This window comes from Macrotis lagotis, chromosome 1 (genome assembly GCF_037893015.1).
Source record: "Macrotis lagotis isolate mMagLag1 chromosome 1, bilby.v1.9.chrom.fasta, whole genome shotgun sequence".
NCBI lineage: Eukaryota > Metazoa > Chordata > Mammalia > Peramelemorphia > Peramelidae > Macrotis > Macrotis lagotis.
Window position 1 is genome coordinate 127,401,666 of NC_133658.1, and position 24,767 is coordinate 127,426,432.

At 34.5% G+C, this 24,767-nt stretch overlaps 2 protein-coding genes across 3 annotated transcripts in view; one reads left to right on the forward strand and one right to left on the reverse strand.

The window, feature by feature from the left end:
* The window catches only part of LOC141502734 (solute carrier family 66 member 3-like), a 31,954-nt gene extending 20,656 nt beyond the window's left edge, over positions 1 to 11,298 (forward strand). Inside the window, exons 2-7 of the mRNA XM_074207634.1 lie at positions 2,824 to 2,906; positions 3,201 to 3,270; positions 5,846 to 5,903; positions 8,442 to 8,562; positions 9,734 to 9,775; positions 10,715 to 11,298. Coding sequence (XP_074063735.1) covers positions 2,824 to 2,906; positions 3,201 to 3,270; positions 5,846 to 5,903; positions 8,442 to 8,562; positions 9,734 to 9,775; positions 10,715 to 10,806 — 466 coding nt within the window. The 3' untranslated portion in view covers positions 10,807 to 11,298. The remainder of the gene's footprint in view (positions 1 to 2,823; positions 2,907 to 3,200; positions 3,271 to 5,845; positions 5,904 to 8,441; positions 8,563 to 9,733; positions 9,776 to 10,714) is intronic.
* Positions 11,299 to 12,183: 885 nt separating this feature from the next.
* LOC141502740 (rho-associated protein kinase 2-like) lies at positions 12,184 to 24,557 on the reverse strand. Of its 2 annotated transcripts, XM_074207646.1 has the most exons (4): positions 24,060 to 24,557; positions 22,941 to 23,154; positions 16,786 to 16,895; positions 12,184 to 15,726 (listed from the first exon to the last, which is right to left on the reverse strand). In XM_074207646.1, exons 1-3 carry the CDS (start codon positions 24,175 to 24,177, stop codon positions 16,799 to 16,801), a joined length of 429 nt encoding a protein of 142 aa, XP_074063747.1. In that variant the 5' UTR covers positions 24,178 to 24,557; the 3' UTR covers positions 12,184 to 15,726; positions 16,786 to 16,798. The 2 variants fall into 2 exon arrangements, with proteins under 2 accessions (XP_074063747.1, XP_074063757.1); XM_074207656.1 differs by lacking the exon at positions 16,786 to 16,895 and having other exon boundaries at positions 24,060 to 24,440.
* Between the last annotated feature and the right edge of the window lie 210 nt (positions 24,558 to 24,767).

Sequence of the window (24,767 nt, forward strand, 5' to 3'; positions counted from 1 at the left end):
ATGCTATCTTCCCTTTGTTTGTACCCCCCCTTTTTTTTGCAAGGCAATGGGGTTAAGTGGCTTGCCCATTTCCCCCCTTTTTTACCTTATTCCTGTTTCCCAGGATTTCGCTCCTTCAGTGTGATTACCCTTTTCTATCCAAACCCTTCCCTTTTCTTTCCCCTTTCCCTTTCCCTCTTTTTCTTTCCCTTCCTTCTGTCAGTCCCACCTTTCCTCCTCACCCTTTCCTCCTCTTAATTCTTGAAAGATAAGACAAATTTCCAAACTCAACTGAGTGTGTGTTAAGCCCTCTTTGAGACAAATCTAATGAGAGTAAGATTCAGCTGATTCTCATCTCCTCCCTTCTCTTCTATTGCAAGGTCCTTTGCACCTCTTCATGTGTTGTATTTACCCCCTTCAATTTTATCTTTCCTCCCATCTCTTTACTGTCCCCCCTTTTTTAATGAGATATAAAAGTCATAGATATGTCATGGATACCCATTCCTTCCAGCTAAGTATATTCCTTCTAATAGAGTTACAATTCTCAAGAGTTATGAGAATCTTCCTCCCAGGTGGAGATATAGCCCTCAGTCTATTCTTGATATAAGATACCAGGATGACACAACTTAATAAGACTTTTTTGTTTTCTTTTTATAAGTTCATTATAAAAAGACGTTATTGCCTTTTCATAATTTGGAAAATTACAGATTGTTATTATAAAAGTAATGAGATAAATGCTCTGAATTACTTAGGGACAAACATTAGGGAAATTTTTGAGTTTGATTTTTTTTTTTTTAGGTTTTTGCAAGGCAATGGTGTTAAGTTGCTTGGCCAAGGCCACACAGCTTGGTAATTATTAAGTGTTTGAGGCCAGATTTGAACTCAGGTACTCCTGACTCCAAGGCTGGTGCTCTATCCACTGCGACCACCTAGTCACCCTTCAGTTTGATTTTCTTACAAGCTCTGAGATAGGGTGATATCTGCAGTCCTCCAGAAAAAACCCTGGATCTAGAATCAGAAGACTGGGTTCAAATCCCAGCTTTGCCAGGATAATAGGAAGATAATAAATTGCTTTGGACAAGTTATATATTCTAAACCTCAGTTTCCTTCTCTGTAAAATGATGTTAGACTTGATTTCAAAGATCCCTTTCAATTCTAAATTTATGATCCTTTGCAAAGTTCTAACTTGTAAGCTAAGAATAGCTAGGTGGTGTTATAATGCATAAAGTCAGGACCTGGACAGGAAGACTCATCTTCCTGCGTTTTGGTCTGACCTTACATACTTATTAGCTGTGAGACTTTGAGCAAGTCACTTAATCCTGTTGACCTCAGTTTCCTCATCTGTAAAATGAGCTGGAGAAAGAAGTGGCAAACCATTCCAGTATCTTGACCAAGAAAACCCCAATGAGGTCACAGAGTCAGACAGGACAGAAACAACTGTGCAACAAAAACTTGTAACCAGAAACAAAATATCAGTGAGAGAACTGGAATCTGAGAGGCTGCATATTTTATTTTATTTTTTTTTTAGGTTTTTGCAAGGCAAATGGGGTTAAGTGGCTTGCCCAAGGCCACACAGCTAGGTAATTATTAAGTGTCTGAGACCGGATTTGAACCCAGGTACTCCTGACTCCAAGGCCGGTGCTTTATCCACTACGCCACCTAGCTGCCCCCTAGGCTGCATATTTTAGAGTAACAACTCTCAAATTTTTTGGTCTCAGGACTCCTTTATACTCTTAAAAATTATAGGGAATGAGATGAGCAAAAGCCATATCTCAAAAGTTTAGTCTTTCTCCTTGAAACTTAGGTATTCCTTGGCTGCATTTATGGGATGATGCTTTAAAACAGAATGTTCAGTACTTGGAGAGTGTAAGTTCCTATAGGGTCAGGACCATTTTTATCCTTGTTTTTGTATCTCCAGGGCACAGAGACTGGTATCTTCTTGTTGTTCAGTTGTGCCTGACTCTTCAAGACTGCATTTGGGGTTTTCTTGGCCAAGATATAGGAGTGGTTTGCCATTTCCTTCTCCAGCTCATTTTCCATATGAGGAAACTGAGACAACAGGGTTAAATGGTATGCCCAGGTTCACAGAGCCAGTATCTAAGGTCAGATTTGAATGCAGGAAGATGAATTGAGTCATTACTCAACAGAAGACTATTGAGTCATTACATTTCTTTTTGGACCTTCTTCAGATGCCTTGAACTGATTATACTGCAACATCTACTGCTCTAGTCTGGCACATCAGTGGTTCTTAATAAACTGGACTTGTACTTCTCATCAGAAGTCCCTGAATCTAAGGGGGTTGAGGCTAGTGGTCCACTGGATTTTGAGGTTTCCAAGCTGCAGTAATACTAAAGGATGATGTCTGAGGATGATGAGCCCCTGGTGCTCAGGGTATCACACTAAGCTGCTTAAGGAGGGACAAACTGTCCCAGGTTGGAAATAGAGCAGGTCAAAGTTTCTGCAGCTTCTGGCCACTGCACCTCCAGTTTGGGAGAATAGGAGGGAGACTGTGTCTTTACATAGTCAAAAGAGAACTGCATTACTCATGGCTTACTTTTCCCCTGGAATTGTGGGGTGATTGCTTATACAATTTACATATACAAAATGTCCCCAAAGTAGCTTAAAACTTCATTGAATCTTTTGGAATTCTTTGCGGCTCCATATGATAAAAATAAAACAAACTCAGAGCCTTGCATGTAACTAGTCATTTAAAAACTGAATGATTACTTTTCTTCTTAGCCTTAAGTCTTCTCACAGAGGTTCTACTGATGATTTTTATTTTTTTCTGTCAATTCTAAAAAAGTCTGTTCTTAACAGAATCCATGCCTTTTTTTCCCCACTCAGATTCCTTGTATTTTTACGGTACCAGAGTTATTACAGTTACCCTCTACTGACCTACTTGGAGTACCCAATCATCATTGCACAAGGTAATCATCATCTTTGGGAGGGGTGGGGGTCAGACTAGTTCTAGGATTTCATTGGTAAAAAGGATTCCCTGGGCGAAAACTTCTGCTAAAAATTCAGAATGGCCCCCGCTCTGCAAACTAGTTTTAAAGAACTGCTGGGGTCATTGGAATCTTCTTCTGGGTCACACAACTAGTATGTGTTGGAGCTGAGAATCATCCCAGGTCTTTTGATTTCACTAGGACACTCTGCTTTTCTCATTGCTGCCTTCTATTTTACATATTCCTCTCTTACCACTATAAATATTTCTCTTTCAGATATTGCCCTCTTGCTTTGTGTTTTTCATTATAATGGAAGCATGAAGAAAGCCATCCCATATATTGCCATGTATCCTTTTGGTATCTTCAAGAAGTCAAAATCCCAATATGTTAATAACATATGAATAGTTGCCTGGAGTTTGCTTGGATCTCTTAGGTATCAGAACTAAGAAGCTGGTAGTGAATGTTCAGGATGACGTTGATAGAGAAAAAAATGCACATTATGCAGTGCCTCAAGTTCCCTGATTTCATACCATAAAAGTGGATCTTTCTAGCTCAAGAAGAAATGGCAACCTCTTATGCCATAATTCCCAAAATGATTTCATGAGTTACTTGTCTTGCCTTGAGATTTCTGCATAAATCCTAGTGAAAGATCACTCATTATTAAAAACAGTATTTAAGGCTTTATTAGTTTAGAACAGAGGTTCTTATTATTTGTCATAATACTCCTTGAGTAGATTAATGAAATTTATGAAACTTTTAAGAATAATGTTTTAAAATACAAAAAATAAGGATTATAAAGGAAGCTGAATATATTGAAATACAGCTATGAAAGGGACAGCTTGGTGACACAGTGGATAGAGTGCTGAACCTGACTCAGGAAGTCAGGAAGACCCAAATTCAAATGAGGCCTCAAACACTGTGACCATTGGAAAGTTATTTTACCATTTCCTTCAATTTCCTCAACTATAAAATGAGAGAAGGAAATGGCAAACTACTCTAACATCTTTACCAAGAAAACCCCAAAAGGGATCATGAAAAATCAGACATGTCTGAAAAATGACTGAATTAAGCAATTATCAAAGTTTGTGGACTCCTGGCTAAACCAGGCCTTTCCCTAGTTTAAACTGTTTCATGGGCTGCATAGGAAAAACAAAGTTGTCACTGTGTAAAGGACAGGGAAAATGGTTTGAATACTGCCCTGGGCATATTAATATTGGGTGATGCCTTTTAGGAAGGACATTTATAGGCTAGGACATGTTCAGAGGGAAGGTGGCTAGAATGGTAAAAGGGCCTCAGGAGAATTCAATGAAAGAACTGAGTTGTTTAGCCTGGAAAAAAAGATTTTAGCTCTCTTTAAGTATCTGAAAGATGAGTATATATAAAAGATCTAGTCCTGATAAAATATAGCTTTCCTGGATCTGGTTTATCATCTTTTATTGGTTCATTTAAGTCTTTTTTTTCCTTATTTCCCTAGATTAATATTTCTTATATAGCACAGAAAAATTCTATCACATTCATGCATAACTGCTTAGGCATCTACTTTATTTCCATTTCTTTTGTTATTACAAAAAAACCTGCCATAAATATTTTAATGTTTTATGAGACCTTTTTGTCATTTATCTTCCATAGAGTATATGCTTAACAATGGAATCCCTGGGTAAGGACATACTAGCCACTTTCTTTTGCAGAATTAAGAAATTGCCAGAATGGCTTTACCAACTCACAGCTCCATCAACAATGCATGAGTGAGCCTATCTTTTCACAATCCCCTCTCCCACCCCAGCATCAAAGGTTGTTACCTTCACCAATTTTCTGGGTTTGAGGTAAAACCTCAGTTATGTTTTATGTCTCTCTTAGTGCTTTTGAAACATTCTTTCATGTGGCTGATATGGTTGTATTTTTTTTGGGGAACTCTTTGTCATAACTTTGTCCTAACATTTATTTTATTGGAGAAAGAGCTAACCTTCCTCTCTATGAGATTATTTTACTTCCCCACACAGAGTTTATAATCCAGTTGGAGATTATAGGGTTATAGCTCTGGAGCTAGAAGGGAACTCAGAGGCCATTATTCCACTGTCATTCCCCATTTTCCAGTTGAGAAGATTGACCTACTTGCCCAAGAGAGAATGCACAGGTGGGGAATAATCAAAGGCAGCATTTGACTTCTGACTTCAGAGTTCCATACTCCTTTCCTGTTCCTCATATGGACTTTATATTTCAGGAAAGTATTAGAAACAGATAATCACTGGGCTTTATTTTGGTTTTGGAAAAGCAAAAATTTTGTATTGGAATATCTAGGTTGGCTAAGTACTTATGTGTTAGGGATACAAAATCAAAATTAGCCCAGACCCACAAGGAATTTATATTTTGAAGGGGGAGCACAGAAATAGATATGAACAGGAAAGATACAAAGCAGATACAAGGTAATTTTTTTTTTTTTTAGTTTTTGCTAGGCATTGGGGTTAAGTGGCTTGTCCAAGGCCACACAGATAGGTAATTATTAAGTGTCTGAGGCTGAATTTGAACTCAGGTACTCCTGACTCCAGGGCCGGTGCTCTATCCACTGCACCACCTAGCCGCCTCTGCACAACCTAGCTGTCCTAAGGTAATCTTCAAGGGGAAAGAATCCTTGAAGATATTATTATAAACCTTAGAACAGTGCTTGAAAAATAGCTCAATAAAGGTTCCCTATCCCCATTTATTTATTCACACTGATATACATAATAGAATCCATATTGAGATAGCCTTGGGGGGAGAAGGAAAGTTCTGTCAATGTAGTCATAGCGATTGTCCAATCATTGGGCAGTAAATTGTCATGCCCTTTCCAGTGGCAAGAAGTGATTTGATTATTGTTTATTCAACATCAGTCACATGATGCTGTCACAAACCATATACTGTTATGTGATTTAACACTCTGACAGATTTCTGGGGGGATGGTACCTCTTGACTCTTCAAAAGTGGATTATAGACTTGGCAATGGTAAGTTTTTCTATCTTTCAGTGAAAATGTGTATCTCACACCTTTGTTGTCATTATCATTTATTGAACATAAAGGTAAAGATCATCAGCCCTAGTCAAAAGGACCTGAGTTGATCTTGTCTCAGATACTTGGCTACACTTGATGGTATGTGATCCCAAGACCACTTAACATCCCTGAATGCCTTATGTCCAGAGCCGGTGAGGCTGGTGACTCACAGCACCCCCTCACTCAAATCCAATTCACTTGATGTCATGGTCTTACAGTGAAGGGCAAACATCACTATAATCAATCATCACTGTAAAGTAATGAATATTAAAAAATATCAAGTTCTATATAGATGCTAGGAATTATTGTTTTTGAATTAAAATCTTTTTGCCAAATGTTTCCATTTTTTTTACTTGTAATGTTTTCAAAGCATCACAGAATTAAAACAAACTGTCATCAGAACTTATTATGGGTCAACCTTTGTTTTTATGGATTGGTCACCATTTCAAAACTTTATTCTTGTATACTACATTTTCAATTCTTCAAATCTTAGAATATTTTATTTTAAACAAATGGATTGGAAAGTGTCATCATAATATGTATTTTCACACTCACTTTTATGGGCAGTCAACTGCTAAAATAAATGTTAAAAATTATACTTAAGATCTATCACAGTAAAAATAAATATTGAAACACACAAACAAGAGGAAAACATAAGATCATTTATGTGAAATTGAAAATTTTATTTTATATATATATATATATATATATATATATATATATATATATATATCCTGTAAATTTTTACAGGATATAAAATTATTCTCTTGGTCTTTAACTGAGCTTTGTTGCTCTTACTGCATTTGTAACTAGTGTGGATATTGTTTTGTGTTTTCTTCACATTTACATCATATCTTCCTAACTCCCCCCCCACACACACACATTTTGGTATAAAACTGTGATTTCATCAGTATTAATAACTTGCCTGTGTTTTGAGAACTGGTGAGAGTTGATGGGAAGTTAATTAATCAGCACCAATATGTACCAGGGGTGTTTGTGTGTGTGTGTGTGTGTACACATGTGCATGCATGCACATGCACACATGGGCAAAACTCTGTGTGTGTGTATAAAACAACTCACATAAGGTAATTCTTTTGAGGGGAGGCACTGTCAGGGAGAATCAGGACAGGTCTTATATAGAGAGTAGTTGATTCTCAAGGTCTCAAGAAGTGTCCTCAAAGGCAGGAGTGAGAAGTACAAGTTACAATCCAGGCATGGTCACACCATGTATGTGCCCAAAGCAGAACTTGAAGCTGTTATAATTATTTCTTTCCCTCAATGCAATTTTGATATATTTTGGGGTTGGCATAAAAAATTAAATGGGAATTTTGGGAGCAGTTTTGTCGGAGCTGTAGATGACATGTGAAGGCTAACAAACACAAGAAAAAGTACATAAAATATATGTATGGCATTGTAAAATAACATTTTACCTTTTTGATAACAATAATTCAGACTTTTCTGGAAAGAAGGGAGGGTCAAAAAATTTTAGGCAGATTTTCCAGATTGCTGAGATGCGGAAGGAATAATTGCATTTGCTGCTGGGCCTTATAAAAGTCTTCTCTCATTTCTTTTGAGTTTTTTACATTTCTCATTTCTTCTGGTCTGATTATATTTATTTACCACAGTTTGTTCCTCAGTTCCCCAATCAAAAAACATGGTTTACCTGGTTTGCAGCCATTAAATAGGTCTATAAAGTAATTTTCCTCACAACTTTGTGAGTAGTGCAAAATTATTATCCCTAACAGATAAGCATGTCAGAGCAAATCACTAACCCATATCTTTCAGTTCTAAACCTAATATTCTGTCCACTAGACCAAGACCAAGGTGAACTAAGATTAGCAAAAATGTTTTGTGACAGTTTGGCAATTTACCTGTGGAAAAACATTTTGTCTCAACCCTAGAAGAAAAGGGACACTAAAATGATAACATTACCCCCATCCCCAGTTATACCTCAGACTCTTAGTCTGTTTGTTGACAAGTTTGCCTACTATTGTGTGGACCTTTGGAACCACTTGAAAAGTAGACTTTGTTTAATAATACTTATTGTCACTTATTAATAATTTTGTGACAGGGCAGCAGTATGCCTGCATTAAAGAACATGGAAGACCTTTAGATTAACTTTATAAGTCATGATGCAAAAATGATACCACATGTAACTAAGACATCCAGTTGAGTAAGAGGGGAGAATTGATTATTACAGTAATTAAGCCTATGCTTTCTAAATTTTCTCATGCCTTGCTAAAAAAGACCCAGTTGCCTTGACCAGTTAGGGTTATGTATCACATTCTGCCCTGTGAATATAGGGCCAGGCGTCAACACTAGGGAAACAAAGAATGAAATATTCCAATGTGTCTGTTTTTATTTTCCAATAGATTAAACTACACGGAGGCTCTGACCTCACACAATTTGCCTTTCTTTTGAAGGCATGCTTAGTTAGATTCTGGCAATAAACTAGATCTTGACTTTGACTCTTTCCCCTTTTCTCTGGAACAGAATTTGTGTACTTTTATTAGCGCTGCTAGCAAATTTGCCCAGCTCCAGTACCTGTGGGAGGCAAAGGATTCTGGTACAGTGAGTGCCCTGACTTGGAGCATGTCTGCATATACATGTGCAAGTAAGGAAAGGGGAGGGGAGGGAAGAGCAATGTACTGTTAGGTGAATAGAGCACCAGGATAATCTGAGTTCAAATCCAGCCTCACACTCACTAGTTGTTATTTAATCTTGATTGTCTCACATCTGGGCTATCTCCAATTGTCCTGATTCATATAGATTCCCACCAGACATAGATGGCTCTGGAGAAGAAAGTGAAGCTTGATGCCTCTGCATAGCACCTCCTTGCTCAAATCCAATTAAAAACATACACTATTAAATATAATTAAAAACTATGTATGTAATATAGAATGTGAAAGTTATATTAAATAAATATATATGAAAATGCTTTGAAAAGTATTAATTGATCCTCATAACAACCCTGCTATTTATAGATCAAAAAAACTGGGAGGGTTAAGTGATTTGCCAGTGCTCCCTAACATAGATAGTTATTAAAGGCATAGTTTTACCTTTTGCACCTCCAGTCACCCTAATCTTGCCACTAGAACCAGGTGACACCAAAGAAGAAAGAAAGTGGTGACTTGGCCCAGCCCTCCTTCATTTAACTCCAGTTCAGATGCTTACCTGGTCCTCTTCAAGGCATCTTTGGTTCCAAAATTTCCTCAGCTAATTTTCTCTTTGGAGAAGTAAATGAGTACTCTTTCAGAGATCCTGGACTAGCTATTTCATAATTTCTTTTCTAGTTTTGATGGATTAGACTTTAATCAATGTCAGGATTGAGAAACAGAAAATTTCCAGTGTCATTATACCAAAAGAGTAAGCAAAGATAATTTGTTGGTATTACTCTATCCAGTATGCTACCTTGTCCCAGACCCCTATTCTCTGAGAGGAAGGCATCCGTGGGACTGGGAATCAGGAAGCCCTACATTCAGACCTCATCTCTGCCACTTTTTAGCTAAAACAGAGATAATCTATATTCTTACATTAATCCTTCAGGTTTAAAGCTCACCAAGAGATTGCAATGTTATCTGCTGTTAAAATTTTAACAACAGTTTTATCTTCTAAAAAATTGGTGGGGTGAGGAAGGTGGGGAAACAGTTCAGACTACATTGTCTCTGATACTCTTTTCAGATTTAACATTCTGTGACTTAATTTTAACCAGATTCTCTTTTAGCAAATTAACATGATTTGTAAATTATTATAAAAATATTAACATTGATTATTTTAAATTATAGCAAGAGTAATAACAACTTTAATGACCACACAGGATCTTATGGGTAAGTAAACTTAGGAGAAACATACTCTCCTCTTACCTTTCCCCAATATATTTTATTTTTATTTATCTGTAATTTTTTTTTGTTTTGTTTTGTGTTTTCTTCATGTGAACAGTTTCTCTCTGGTATTTGTTAGCTCACACATCAGTTTGTTTTACACTTTAGAAAGAAGTAAACAGGGACAGTTTTTCCATGGTCTTAAAGACTTGCTTAAAGGTTTTGTGAACTTTGATAATGATGTTCATGGCCAAGACTAAAAAAAGGTATGCTGCCAGCTACAGACTACACAACCTTTTCATTTTTTTTAAAATGAAAGGATTTTGTAAAAGATTATCTACCAATTTCCTTGCAGCTCTAAATCCTGGGAATTGTGCTAGTATCCACCTTCTTTTCCTCCTCAGGGCAGTGTGAAAGAAGGGAATGAGAGCATCTTCCTCCTCCCACTGAGTTTGTAGAATGTACATATTCAAATATGTAGGGAAGGATCAGAGGATGGTAATGTGCTGGCTTTAAGATCAGAGAACCTAGAATAGAATCTTTGTTCCTTACCCTAGACAAATATCAACTTCTAGGTCTGTTTTCTGATGTGAGGTTGATTACCTTTAAGACCCCTTCCAGCATTATAGTGAAAATCCCTTTATCTGAAATTGTTAAAGATACCTGTTCTCTCTAGAATAAAAAATATCAGCAACTGGATCCTCCTTAAGCTTCCTTGAAAATAAAAATCTTTTCAACTTCAAGTTATTGCCATATTTGGGATCATGAGCTGTATCCAAACTGGTAGCTCAAATCCAAGTAAATATTTTGATCAGAGTGTATGATTTTGTGATGGTTCAGCCACCTCAGCACAATTTCATTTTATGTAAGTTTGGTCTAATAATTGATTTTTCCCCCTTCCATTTAAAAGAACTGTTAACATTTAACATTATTTTTGTATTTCAGTTCTTATCCGTTTCCTGATCATGCTGGCTCTAAACATATGGGTAACAGCTACAATACTTCGCTACAGGAAAATAACTACAAAGAATGAATAATAGAGCATCCCCAGAAGGAAATGGAGTAAAAGAGAATTAACTTATTTTTCTACTGCATAACAAAATAATTTGGATTTTAAAATCAGTATGATAATGGAAGTATAACAACCTTATTATGCTGTTTCCATTTTCCTTGAGGAAGAGACTTCAACAGCTAGAATGGTATCCCAGAGATTTCAGTTTGTTAAGCGCCAGAAGGGCTCAATAAGGAATTTTGATACCCAAGTTTGAGTAAAAGTAGACTCAGGAGGATAAATGACTGGCCCAAGGCGTAGAATCAGTATACACAATCCATATTAAATCAGTGGGGGTTCAAGAATTTGAACATATGCTTTCTACTAATATCCACTGCTATCATTTTGACATAATTTCCATATAGTATACTTTTCATTCCTCTTTGACCCTATAATTAAGTAGAATAGGTGGGAACTTTTCTCACTCCTCTTAACTGCTTGGTTTGTATGCAAATTTAATAAAATAAATATTTAAACATTGGTTTAAAACTTCTGTGAATTTCTGGGGAGGGGTAATGACATTTAAAGAATCTGCATGGGTACTTCATACTCAATGAGTCTTCTACCTATGTTTGAGCCTTTCCAGCTTAGCAGGGCATGCCAAAGCTTGAATAAGTACTTCAGGAAAACTTTAGTGGAATTGAGTAGTAGCTTTTAAACTGTTTTAAATTATTGTCTGCCTTTTCAGAACAGCATGGTGGGCCTAAAAAAAGAGAAAATATTCTGTATCTCATTTGTGAAATAGCATTTTTCAATTACTCTGTCCTTAATTAAACCACAATTCTATTACTACTTTTATATTAAAAACCACTTCTCCTAATCAAGCAAATCAAAACCAAATTCAAATAACAGAGACATAGCCAAACCCTCAAACACCTACCAGAAAAATCATGGAATCACAGACCTAGAGCTTAAAATGAGCTCAGAGTTCCTTCATTTTACAGTTGAGAAAACTGAGACCTAAAGTGAGGATAGTGCTGAATAACTGTGATCCTAAAACATAAGAGTGTTACAAAAAAGTCTTAGTATATTTTCAAGCTATTACAGTTTGCAAAGCAAGTAAATCATTAAAGTATGACTGGGAATTCTGGACCTTGAGTTCATCACTTAGACCACAAAAGTGAAATTATTTGCATTTCACTGTTATCTATGAGGATTTGCCATTATAGAAATTTATCTACCTGCCTTTGTAATTTTAAGAAAAGGAACCAAAAACTTTAATCCAAATTAAGGAATATTTGGGACCCCCTAAGTCACAAGGTTTGTTACACCCATTTTTCACTAAAGGAAAATTCCTATAGTAAGCTTTAAGAAGTTGAAGGATTTCAGAATTGTATTTTCACAGGAAAAGTATGAAAATGTGTACTTCTCAATTCCTTTTATTTAATTTTCTTTTCAAAAGCAGGCATAGGATACAATCACAATGCTACAAAGATGAGACAAAAGTTTCCAAAAGTTAAATCCAGGGACTATGATTCTTTTTTTTTTTTTTGCTTGGAGTTTAAATGGGGGAAAAAAGAAAAGGTATCGGATCAAAGATTTGTGTAATGATTATGTAATCTGTGCATTTCCTGTGCATTCAAAACCATTTCCAATAAAATTTATAGATGAGAGGCAGAAGGAAGACAAGATAACTACCTGACACAATATTTCTGGGCTTCTTCAAAATGCTTTACAAAATGTTCTCCAGTATCCTCACAACACAGATGGGGATTTAGGGAGGCTCAAAAACTTTGTAAAAATTCCAAGGCAATAGTAAGGAGCCAAATGCTGGTACTCAAACTAATTTATAAATTCAGATGAGCCTGACTCTGCTCTGATCACTAGACATGACCAATACACTTGGGGATGAGAAATATTTATAGAATCTAATGTTAAAGCAAGTACCAATAATAAATCAATGCATTATCTCCATTTTCCTATAAAGGATAGCAGAAGCCTTGATAGCAGTATTATTTCCTAAATTGATAAAGATTTATAAATTAGATATGGGTAAGACATTGAAAATTACTCTGGGCTTTTTATATAGGCTATCCTTTATTTTATTTTTATTTGTATGCATATATATATATATGTATATATATATATATATAATTTGCATTAAAATCACTGAATTTTCAGATAAAGAGGATATTAGTAAAATTCTTCTCCATCTGGCATTTCCTGATTTCTGTCCATGGGAAATATTTGTGTCTATAACAGGGTCTTGCCTGAGGATATAAATCCAGCATTATGGATAAGCTATTGTTGAATTCAAAAATATTTTAATCTGAATAGTGTAAAATGAAATAATCCATAGAATGCTTAATTTGAGGATTTGCCAGGACAGTAGGAAAATGGAGATTGGCACAATTAAGCCTCATGCCAAGGGAATATCATATGCTGAAAAGACTGCATTTGGATATGATTTAAGGTTACAAAGGGAGAAATGGCAAATTCTTTCTTGAAGCTGGAATAAAAATTAGGGAGAAAATTTCATTGTTTGAAATGGGAAAGCAACTTTATAAACCCTGACTATGTCAATAAATGAAATGTAGAAAATCTCCATGGGAGAGAATTTTTTTCTTAGCAAATTATTTAATTTTCAGAAACTTCACATTTTCCCCCTCTATAGAAGAGATGTCATGATTCTTCATACTCTCAATTATTTACATTTTCCAAAATTTACTTTTAAACACCCACTCTTGCCTTCTAAATTCAAATATTTCAATTACCATGTGTAAACTTAAAACTATTTCACCTTAAAACAGTTTATTTAAAAATATATATATTTATATATTCTCTCCAATTCAGAATAATAGGATAGAACTTCCCACAATGTAACAAAATCTTTATATAAAATATTTATGCATTCAGTCTCATTTAAACAAGTCTAATGAATGGAAATATTTACTCTATATAAATTTTATATATTTTTTACGCTTTAAAAAACATGCTGTGCTTTAAAACTAGATTGCAACAAACCAATATTTAAAAATGAAGTGGCATGCACATTCTAGTTTTAAGGGTCCACAGACATCCTGAAAGAGTGCAGATTCAATAAATCAATTTTTTTAAAGGTGAGAGGAAGGGGATGGGAAAAGAATTTAGTTTTCATACATTGAAGGGGGCAAAGGCCACTCTTCAGCTTCCCATGATAGTGTTTTATAATTGTATAATTGTAGTCCTAATTTTCCAAACATTTCTATGTTGTCCTTAGAGAAAGGAACAATGAAATGTCTACTTCCTTCATTGAAATGTTAGATGACAAATTTTAATTATCACACACACTCTATAGATAGAGATATATAGATATAATATACAAACTATATATCTATAGATATAGAGACCAACCAATTAGAGGCTACACAATTCTTTACTCTCAATATCTTTAACCTTATACTGTAGTTGTATAAAACATGCAATTTTCTGGGATGATGGTGAATGATAGTTATGAATGAGCCCACAAAAAACTCTACTTTTATACAAGACTGAATTTTAAAAATAAATCCAATTTAGTACTACTAGGCCCTTCTTCCCAGGTATCAGTTCTCATTAGCACACAACTGAAATAATACATACAGTCATGCTCTTGAGAACAGTATAGAATAATTTAAGATATATCTACAGTATGTTTTAGTTTTTTCAAAGTTTGTGATAACTCTTGAATACTTGTATTGTGTGTGAAAATGAAAAAGATAGAGATGACACCCCCCCCAAAAAAGAAGCACAACAAAAACAAACAAAAAAACTGATCCAGGATAGAAACAAGGCAAAACAAAGCTTCATAGCACTTAATGAGGGTAATACAAAGTCACTGAATAATACTGAGGTTTGTAAAAACGGCTGGATGAAAAATTACCAGTACACAATGAAGTTATATTCTCATACTATCAATTATTGTTCTGGTAACCAATGCTTTCCTGCCAAAAAAAACCAAAACCCATTCACTATACATTCAAAATAGGTTGACATCGATATAACTATTATGTGTAAAAATAGTGCTCTATTTTTTTTCCCCACAAAGCAAATTTGTATTCTAAGAGCTGGTAAACATTTTTTTTTTCTTTTGTCATTTTAAATACAAAGGGTAGGGGAAGGAGATGGAAGTAAAGGACTTAAATTAAGGCATTCAAATGGTAGGGTTGTCCATCATGAAGCAATATTAAACTGATATGATTAACTTCAAACACATTGACATGCAGTTTTTGGGGGGATATATACGAATGAATAATATCAATTTCAACATTATGGCTTTATACAAGTGCATAGTTGCAACTGCAATAAGTAATGGTATCTGATCAATGTGTATAAAAAATAAAGTGGAAAGTCTTAAAAATCCTCTCGCAGTATTACAGTACTTTATATATATACACACACAGTATAATGGTCAACTTCTTGGATGCAGTCTATACCACTATGGTAGAATCTTTCCCAATCCTCAGTTCTTCTGGTAACCTTAATATGCTGGTGAAATCTCTCCAAAGAAGCTGAAAGATAATAGCTTTCATTTCAACTCTTCTCAGTCCTCTTGTGAAATGTAGTGTCGTCCAAAAAAGTAGAGCAAGATTTTGGAGCAAGATATACCTACATACAGTATCTTTATTATGATACCAATGACTCTTCATTTGATCAGTCACCTTAAAAGATCTGAGGAAACCTCTTCAAGATTATTGATTTATACTGTAGCTTCCCCCCCCAAAGTATACCAATGATTTATAAATATACATACTTATTTATGTGTGTGTATGTATATATGTGTGTGTGTATATATATATACATATATACATATATATATCGATCTCTCAGGAAAATATAGTTTCTTTCTTTCACTTAATAAATTTGGGGATATCACATTTCAGTCTTGTTCATAACAGGCAGAAAATGATCACCGTGGATGGTGACTGCATTCACAGAAGGCAGTTAGCTGGTGGGGGAAGAAAAAGATTGTCAATGTCAGGAGCAGCCTTATCAAACTATAGTTATCTCCAAATTCTTTCCAAGTTTATCTAATTAAAAAGATATTCTGACATTATCACTATATGTATACCTTACCTTACCATTGGTGGGCACAGTAGTCCCCAGTGGACTAATTTTCATAAATCCCACTTATTAGCTGTATAGTAGAGCCCTGTCATGATTAATGTAGTGGCAACAATGAGGATTTGCAAAATTAAATCTATTCTGACAGTATAAGCTGTATGAGTGTTAACTATTAAATATATAATATACAGGAAAATATTTAATTTAATTAAATAAATTAAATAAATTAATATTATAATAATTAAATAAAACAAAATAAATTAATTTAATTTAATTACTCAATCTAATTTGACAATTATGTAGCTATAGTAAAATAAATACTAATTCTTCCAAACTAACTTGCAGCCAAAAAGTTAACAGGATTATTTTCTCGTAGACATATAGCACTGATTGTTTGAATTACTTTATATTTATATGACAGCAATCATGACAATCAGCATTACAGCTTGAATTATTCTCCAAGGAACATAATTAGAAGAGAAGCCAGCAAACACTTCACACCACTACAAATGAGCCAAGTCAAAAAAGGGTATTTCACGGCATTGTCAAGAAATGGAAAGCTCTTGCAGTTTCAACTTTGCAAGTCTGAAGAAAAAAGGATAGAAAGAGCATGCTATTTTTGCAGATCAACTCAATAGCAAATAGAAGAAAATACTTTCCCCTTCAAAGCAACCTATTTGAATGGGCAGAAAGTTTTCAATTATCTTCTTTTATTATAGATTCTCTTCCAAGTTGTCATTCCAAGTACATTAAAGTCTGTACATTTTATTAATATTTTTAAAAGTTCTGTTAGAATGTATTTTGAAATTTAACTTTTAAAAACTAACTTTAAAATAGTATATTAAAATATGTGGGAAAAAAAAGACTGGGGAACACAAAAAGCCCAAATCCAAACCACATGCTTTAGGCAAAAAGGAAACCATCCATTTCTCATTTGAATTACCCCATTCATTTCTTCAGAAATCAAAAACATCGTCATCATCATCATCATCATCATCATCATCAATATCATCAAATGACCAATCCCAGTCTTTAAATGCCAAATCAAGCAATCTGCAATAGGAGGTGTATATATTTACAAGTAGCTGTTTTCTGCATTTTAATGACACCATTATAAAATCTTTATATATCGTGCTCTCTTGTAAGCATTTTCTTTAACATTGCATTTCCTTATCAATCACAATTTAAAATATGATAAATATGAATTATCATACAGATGTTAGGTGGAAATCCATGATTATTAAAAAAATGTAACTTTCCAAGAGGCAATTAATCTTTTTGTTCGATTCTGGACCCAATTCATTGTTCTTCTGCAGTACCTGTTCAAGATACTGATAGATATTCTGATGGACAAGTTTTTTGGGTTTTCCATTCAACTATATATCATATTCCATCCTGTCTCTTTCAACAAATTGCTCCCTGTCTTCCTCACTTTTTTCCAATTTCTCTGTGTCCTTCCCTACTAAACTTACTCTCTTCCCTTCCCTATTTCTCTTACTGTCAAAAAACCCTCATTTGATCCTTCCATCCTGAATGCCTTGTAAAGGTCATCCACAAGAGATGTCTCCACTCATCTCCTTACATTCTGTAAGTCTGGCTTTCAATCCTATTATTCAACCATTACTACTGATCTCTTTGTCAAATGCAATGGGCTCTTCTCAATCCTCATACTTCTTGACTTTTGCACAGCCTTGATTGTTGATTACTCTCTTCTCCAAGATGTTCCCTAGGTTTTCAGACTATTCTGGTTTTCTTTCACATGGCTCCTCTGCTGGATCCTAATCCAGATCATGCAATGTCCCTCTTTACTATTTCATTTGGTGATCTCATCAGTAACCATAAATTTCAATTCTCAAATCAACCTATTGTGCACTAACCACTCTGCTGACTTCCAATCTTGAATACCCAGTGGCCTTTCACATACCTCAAAAGGATTTCCAGTGGATATTTCAAACTCAGCATATTCAAAACTGAAATCATTACTCTTCCCTTTAACTTCCCTATTATGATAGATGGCAACACCATCCTCCTAGTCCTGCAGTCTCCACACTAGGTGTCATCCTCAACTTTTCACTACTTTTCACCCTCCAATATATAATCTGTTGCCAAGGTCTCAATTTTGCAACATCGTTCAAATACGATCCCTTTTTGCTCTAATACTGATAACACTCTGGTGCAAATTCTCATCACCTCATACCTGAACTGCTGGTGGGTCTGTCTTATTCAATTTCTTACTCTCTAATCCACTTTCCATTTGGCCTATAAAGTAATTTTACTAAAGCACAGGTCTGACCTGAAGGAAACTCCAGTGACTCCCTACTGCCCCTAGGATTAAATACAAAATCCTCTATTTAGTATCTTTATAAACTAGATCTCCTACTTTATTTCCTGCCATGTTCTTCTATCCTTGATTGAATTACATTGGCCACCTGGCTGTTCCAGAAAAAGACACTAGTTCTTGACTCCAAACATTATCTGGCTATCCCCAATGCCTGGAATGCTCTCTCACCTCATCTACTTTTTGCTGTCTTCCCTGGTTTCCTTTCAGCCCTTCCATTAAAATCCCATTTTCTACAGAAAGCCTTTCTTAATTTCTCATTCCTAGGGACTTCTCTCTTTTAATTATTGTTTACATATAGCTTGGGACTCCATTAGATTTTTTTTTTTACATTTTTGCAAGGCAATGGGGTTAAGTGACTTGCTCAAGGTCACAAAGCTAGGTAATTATTTAAGTGGCTAAGGCCACATTTGAACTCAGGTGCCCCGATTCCAGGACTGGTGCTGTGCCACCTAGCTGCCCCCAACTCCATTAGATTTTGACGTTCTTAAGGAAGGAGATTGTTTTATTTCTCTTTGTATTCAGTAGGCACTTAATGTTTACTGACTGATATTTTTGGATTTTAGCCAAATAACACAAACCTATGAACATGTAAACCTATGAACACCTTAAAAGCACTACTTAAATGTTAGCTATTACTTTTCCCCCTTATGTCAAATTCTTCAGAATGATTATCGGTCTCACTTTTGAGATTTTGCTATCAGTAAAATGTCGAACATTTTGACTTCTTCATCCACTTGGAATCTTTCAGAGCAGTTGCTCTGGATAGCATTCCTGACAATGATGAACACCTCTGGCTAACAAATATTTAATCTGTTTATCCTTTGCTTTATATTAATGATCAGAACATTGAATAAAATTATTTCTGTTCTTGTGTGAAGTGAGATTTAACTCCCCTAAGAAATTAAATGCTCTTTTATAGGCAATAAACAACAAGAATAGTTGATTCTTTATTCTCTACATCTTTCCATCAACAGAGGGAAAAGATAAGGTGTACTAAGAGAATACTGAGTATCAAAGTCTGCTTGTGCACTCCTAATACTTAAATACAAGAATGTGCTTAAAAATGTGTATATCAATTCTTCTCAATTATATATAGACATATAGAGGTCAACAGTTATTTTTGTTTTCTTTGTTGTTCCTTTTTTTGTACTGTGGTCAGGTCCCCTACATCTTTTGTACTTATCCTGCTTTTAAACACCTTGAGACTAGTTCATTAAATGTCCTCAAAACTATATCAATGTCAGTATGTATCTCTTGTATAGTATTGTTCACCTAGTCCAATTGTTTTTCCCATCTTCATTTTCTTCAGTGTTATTTCTAGTTACTCTATAAGCACATATAGGAATACAAAATAAATATTGATTGTGGAGTAGAGGTCATTATACTTAATGGAAAAAAAAATTGTTGCAAAAATTTCTACTATCTTACATGTTTTTCCCCCCATGTTGTCCTACTTTTTTTTTTTTAGGTTTTTTGTAAGGCAAATAGGGTTAAGTGGCTTGCCCAAGGCCCCACAGCTAGGTAATTATTAAGTGTCTGAGACTGGATTTGAACCCAGGTACTCCTGACTCCAGGGCCAGTGCTTTATCCACTGAGCCACCTAGCCACCCCCATGTTGTCCTACTTCTTTAAATACCTTTGAGAAAACTCTGCTTAGCTGAATCACCATGAAATTTTTTTTTGGTTTTGTTTTTTTGCAAGGCAATGGGGTTAAGTGGCTTGCCCAAGGCCACACAGCTAGGTAATTATTAAGTGTCTGAGGCCGTATTTGAACTTAGGTACTCCTGACTCCAGGGCCAGTGCTCTATCCACTGTGCCCCTCCACCAAATTTTTTAAAGCTCCCATCCCATCTTCCATCCTGAACTGCTTCTTGCTGTTTCATTAAGTAATACTGTTCATTATCGTGCACCATTCTTCATAATATCTTAACAGATGAATTTATATTCTAAACCAGTATTGACTCTGGATGCCATCTTTCTCCACCTGACAAATAAGAGTTTGCTACCTAAGATTAAGTTTTCTTCTCTTCTTGTCTCTTTGCTATGAAAACTGATTTATACTGTGTAACTTCAATGTGACATTCACTATAAAAATTAATGATGATATGCTTTACTTCATCCATTTCCCAATTTTCTGCACTGAGGATGAGTTTTAATAGACAATTCATCTTTTTTTTATTTTCATTATTGCTTCTAGCTTCATATTAATTTTGATCATTCTTCTAACTAGCTGGTGGTCCAACTATAGATACATGATTCATTAATAACTCTCATACCAGTAACAAGTAATTTCTTATATAATAAATACAATCACTTTGCATAAATGTACTCAATGTCATTTTTATGTTACTTGCATCTAACCTTCAAAAAAAACTTTACTACTTCAAGTTTTTAGACTCTTATTCCTTCTCTTGGACAGCTAGATGGCACTAATGTCAGGTTTGGAGTCAGAAGAACCTGAATTCAAATCTAAACTCAGACATTTATTAGTTGTGTGAAACCAGGCAAGTCTCTCAACCTTGTTTGCCTCAACTTTCTCAACTGGATAATGAGGACACACTGATGCAGAAAATGGCAAGCCACCATTTTTGCCATTTGTCAAGAAAACCCCCAAAAGGGGTCATAAAGAGTCAGACACAACTTGAAAAATGACTGAATAAAAATTCATTCTCTTGAATCGTATTTCCTCACCTATTTCCACCTTTGCACTGAAGTCACTAAATCAAAGTATATACTGATTTAAGTAAAAGGACCTTATTTTAAATCTTCATAAAATTTCCTTATCTCTTCATGTTCTGTAAGAGATGCTGGGATATAAGTTGCAATTATTTTATCACAAGCACTGCATTATAAGGTGACCAAATATTAAATGAAATGGTGTTTCCTCTTGTCTTTTGAGGCATAATACTATTAAAATTATATTTTCCTTTTGAAGTAGAACCTATGAGTCATTATTCCATTTAGTTGCAACTCCTTTCTTGTTGTTTATTAAGAAAGTGTAAATATTAATATGATTCAGTTTCTCTGGCAACATGAACAAGTCACTGGATAACGATTTCCCATTTAGGAGAACCAATAATGAAGTTAATGTTTGGATGATATACTAAGTGATTCTTAGCTCCCTCCACTCACTTTTCCACCATTCTGCTATAGTTACTGCAGAAATAGGAGTTTGGAGGGGAAAGTGCACATATAGGACTGACAACTATTTGCTTTTTTCTTTGTTTCATGATTTATCATGGTCAAAGTATTAATCACCAGCCAGTCAACCAAGTGACTGATTAACATTCATCCTTAGCCAGTTTGGTACTTGTGATTCAACCATTCAAAAAAAAAACCTTACAACCCCCAAAAAGCTTAAAGTTTTGAAGGCTTTGCCAGCAGAACTCCATGGCCTTCACATTATCTTCATCTATGTTTCAAATGAGGTTGAGTCTCTAATAAAAAAATCCTTTTACTTAGAGATATATTGGAGTGAGCTTACTCACAAATATAACTGTGAATAAAAGTAATACAGACTCTTATGTCATAAAGACTAAAAACAAAAGTATTTAAAGTCACTAATAACCAAAATAATATTTTTCAAAGATCTAAAGAATTTTAATTGAAAGATCTTTTTTATATTTTCAGAAATTTTCATCAGTTATCTTTTAAATTTTATGGGTGAGTTTTTAAGGTTAGTTTTAATCTACATGCAGCATTGTATAAAAAGATCCCTATTACTTACTGTTATGACAAAATGTACAAAAAAAAATCAATGAAGAATAATTCGAAGGGGAGGGCCAGAACTAAAAAAAAAAAATTAACAAAAAATTTAAATATTACATAGCATTTATAGATTTTTTTCCTTTCAAAATAAACATTCATAAATTAATAAACCTCAAAGAAAATTACAAAGAAAAAAAAACCACATACATAGTTCATGTTGACACAATAATTAAATTCCTTTTTTTTTTAGGTTTTTCCAAGGCAAATGGGGTTAAGTGGCTTGCCCAAGGCCACACAGAATAATTAAATTCTAAATGTTGCTATCAGAAGAAGCTTTGTTGAGACAGAACTGTCCTGTAGTCCTCAAAAGTTACATGTAATACCAGGTTTTTCTTGTACACAATAGTTTATTTATGTTTCAACACATTAATTTACATAATAAAGATCTATGTTTTATATACATATATACATATATACATATATAAAAATATGAAATAAAAATTAGGAACTGTTATATAATTTGTATATGAACTTGATACCAGCTTGATGAACTGGTTCCTTTGCTCCACATGTTTTTTCCTTTTATGATAAATAGGGAGAACACTGTGGCTTACTCAGAAATAATACTTGATATTTGCATAGTACTTTAAAACTTACAAAGCACATTTATATAGGTGATCTAAGTTGATTATTATCTCACTGACTATTTAGTGTATCATTTTCTAAAAATAATCAAAATAGTAATTATAAATTCTGTCTTCAACAATTTTAACATCAAATTATAAGAACTGAACAAAAAGGTCCCACTTCTGTTCACATTTTCTATCATAAAAATATACTTGAATAAATGATTGAAATTTATTAAATAAATGTACCATTTATTCATATAAGTCAATGTATGTATTGTAAGGCTTACAAGTTTCAAGTATTTGACATACGAGGTTTCATTACAATTCTGAACACAAGTAGATAAATGGAATGTGATAGGATAATTTTAATAATCATTTGAGAAAAATTACTTTAGATGTTACTGGATTTTTAAAATTTACCTTGGTTTGCTTGGAGGAAGCTGTCGACTTGGCCGTCTTATAGATTGATTGGGCTGTACCTTCATAGAAGTTCTAGGAGATGACCTAGCGAAAGGGTCTGGTGCTGGGGGTTTTTTAGGTATCTTTTTTATCAATCGACTGACCCACTTCTGCTGGTCCTCTGTAGAATTAGCTAACAACAGTAGATTCTTTGCCGATGAAATGTCATAGTATACTGCAATGAAATATTGCAAACAATAACAGTATATTTAATCAAGAATTGTACTTGCTTCTCCCATATACCTTAGATTTGTATGATAATCTAACATGTGGCTTCTCTATTTTCTCCTTAAAATATCTTTCATACCACTGCCATGAAAGTCTTTTTTTTTAACGTAAAAATCTGATCATGTTATTGCACTAATTGAAAAATCATTACTTTTTTTTAAACTGTCTGCTGGGCCAGCTGAAGTTTCTTTCCCTGTTATTTGAGGCTTGGCACATGATAGGCAGGCAATGCAATACCTTTTCATCACTTAGCCTCTTCTTCATACCCTATACCACACCTCCCCCAACCCCACCCCCAGCCATATTGTCTAGGCAAATTGAACTATATTCTCCATTTCCCTCTGCTTAGATGCACTATCATCTCCAATCTTCATGTCTTTCTTTGTTTATGTTGGTGTCTATCCCTGGAAAACTTTCCTTCTCTTTCCTATTGAATTTCTAATCAGCCTTTACAGCCTAACTGTAAACCTGAATCTCACTTCTTTTAGGAAGGTTTCCCTGATCTCCTTGGTCAGCAATAGCCTTCAGTCTGGGGGGGATGTTACATAAAACTACTTTGTACCTCTCTAATCTACTTAGTGTCCAACGTTATGAAGTACTGCTTTTTTTTTTTAACATCTTATCCCCTCACTAGCCTCTAAACTCAAAGAAGGATTATCTAACTTTTTATCTCCTTCAAAGCCTAAAATACCATTCTAAAAATAGTAAATATTCATTATGATAAATATTTAGTGAATGGATGCTTTCTGTTTATCCACATATTCATTAAAATTGATGAATGAAATATTTCTACAGAATACAATTTGTTTCTTAGATATAGCTAGTATAAGCATATTTAATTTCATTATTTACCTTTGCAAGGTGCTATGATTTCCTCCTTTTTGTCCATGTGGTCTTTGTGGCATTTGATATGGCAGCGGCGGCACTCCAGAGCAGGTGGAGGTTTAAACATATGCCAAAGTGGCTTCATACACGCCTCACAGTTAGTTGGGAAATGATAAAGAGTAGGAATAAATTCATGTCCTTTGTGGCAAATGCAGTTTGACTTTTCCCCAACTGGTTCCGGGGGAAATTCTTGTTCTTTTTTGCTTTCACCTTCATTAGCATACAGGATCTATATATATCAAAAGAGAACCACATTATCATTTTAAGATAAAAGCTACCCACTTAAGGAAAAAAGCAACATTAGGGTAGGGCAAGAAAAAATTATTATCAATATAAAGTGCGACATAAGAAAATTACAATTTGAAGTCAAAACATGCAATTCCACTATATCACATTAAATGCCCTTGAGGGGGAAGGAAATATTATTAGAGTCTTAGCAATCCCTAATCTGTTTAAATGTCAAAAAAAAAATATCAAACTCTTAATACTTTAGCAGTCCTTATTTTCCCCTTGTCTTTCCTTTTGAATTTCTAAAAAACTATGCTTCAAAAATTTCAACAGAAAATGAGGGAATAGAGATATTTCACTCAAAACCTCAAAATAGCTCATTATTTCCACTTTGAGGCATAATCTATTAAAATTTATTTTCCTTTTGATCAAAAAATATTTACTTGT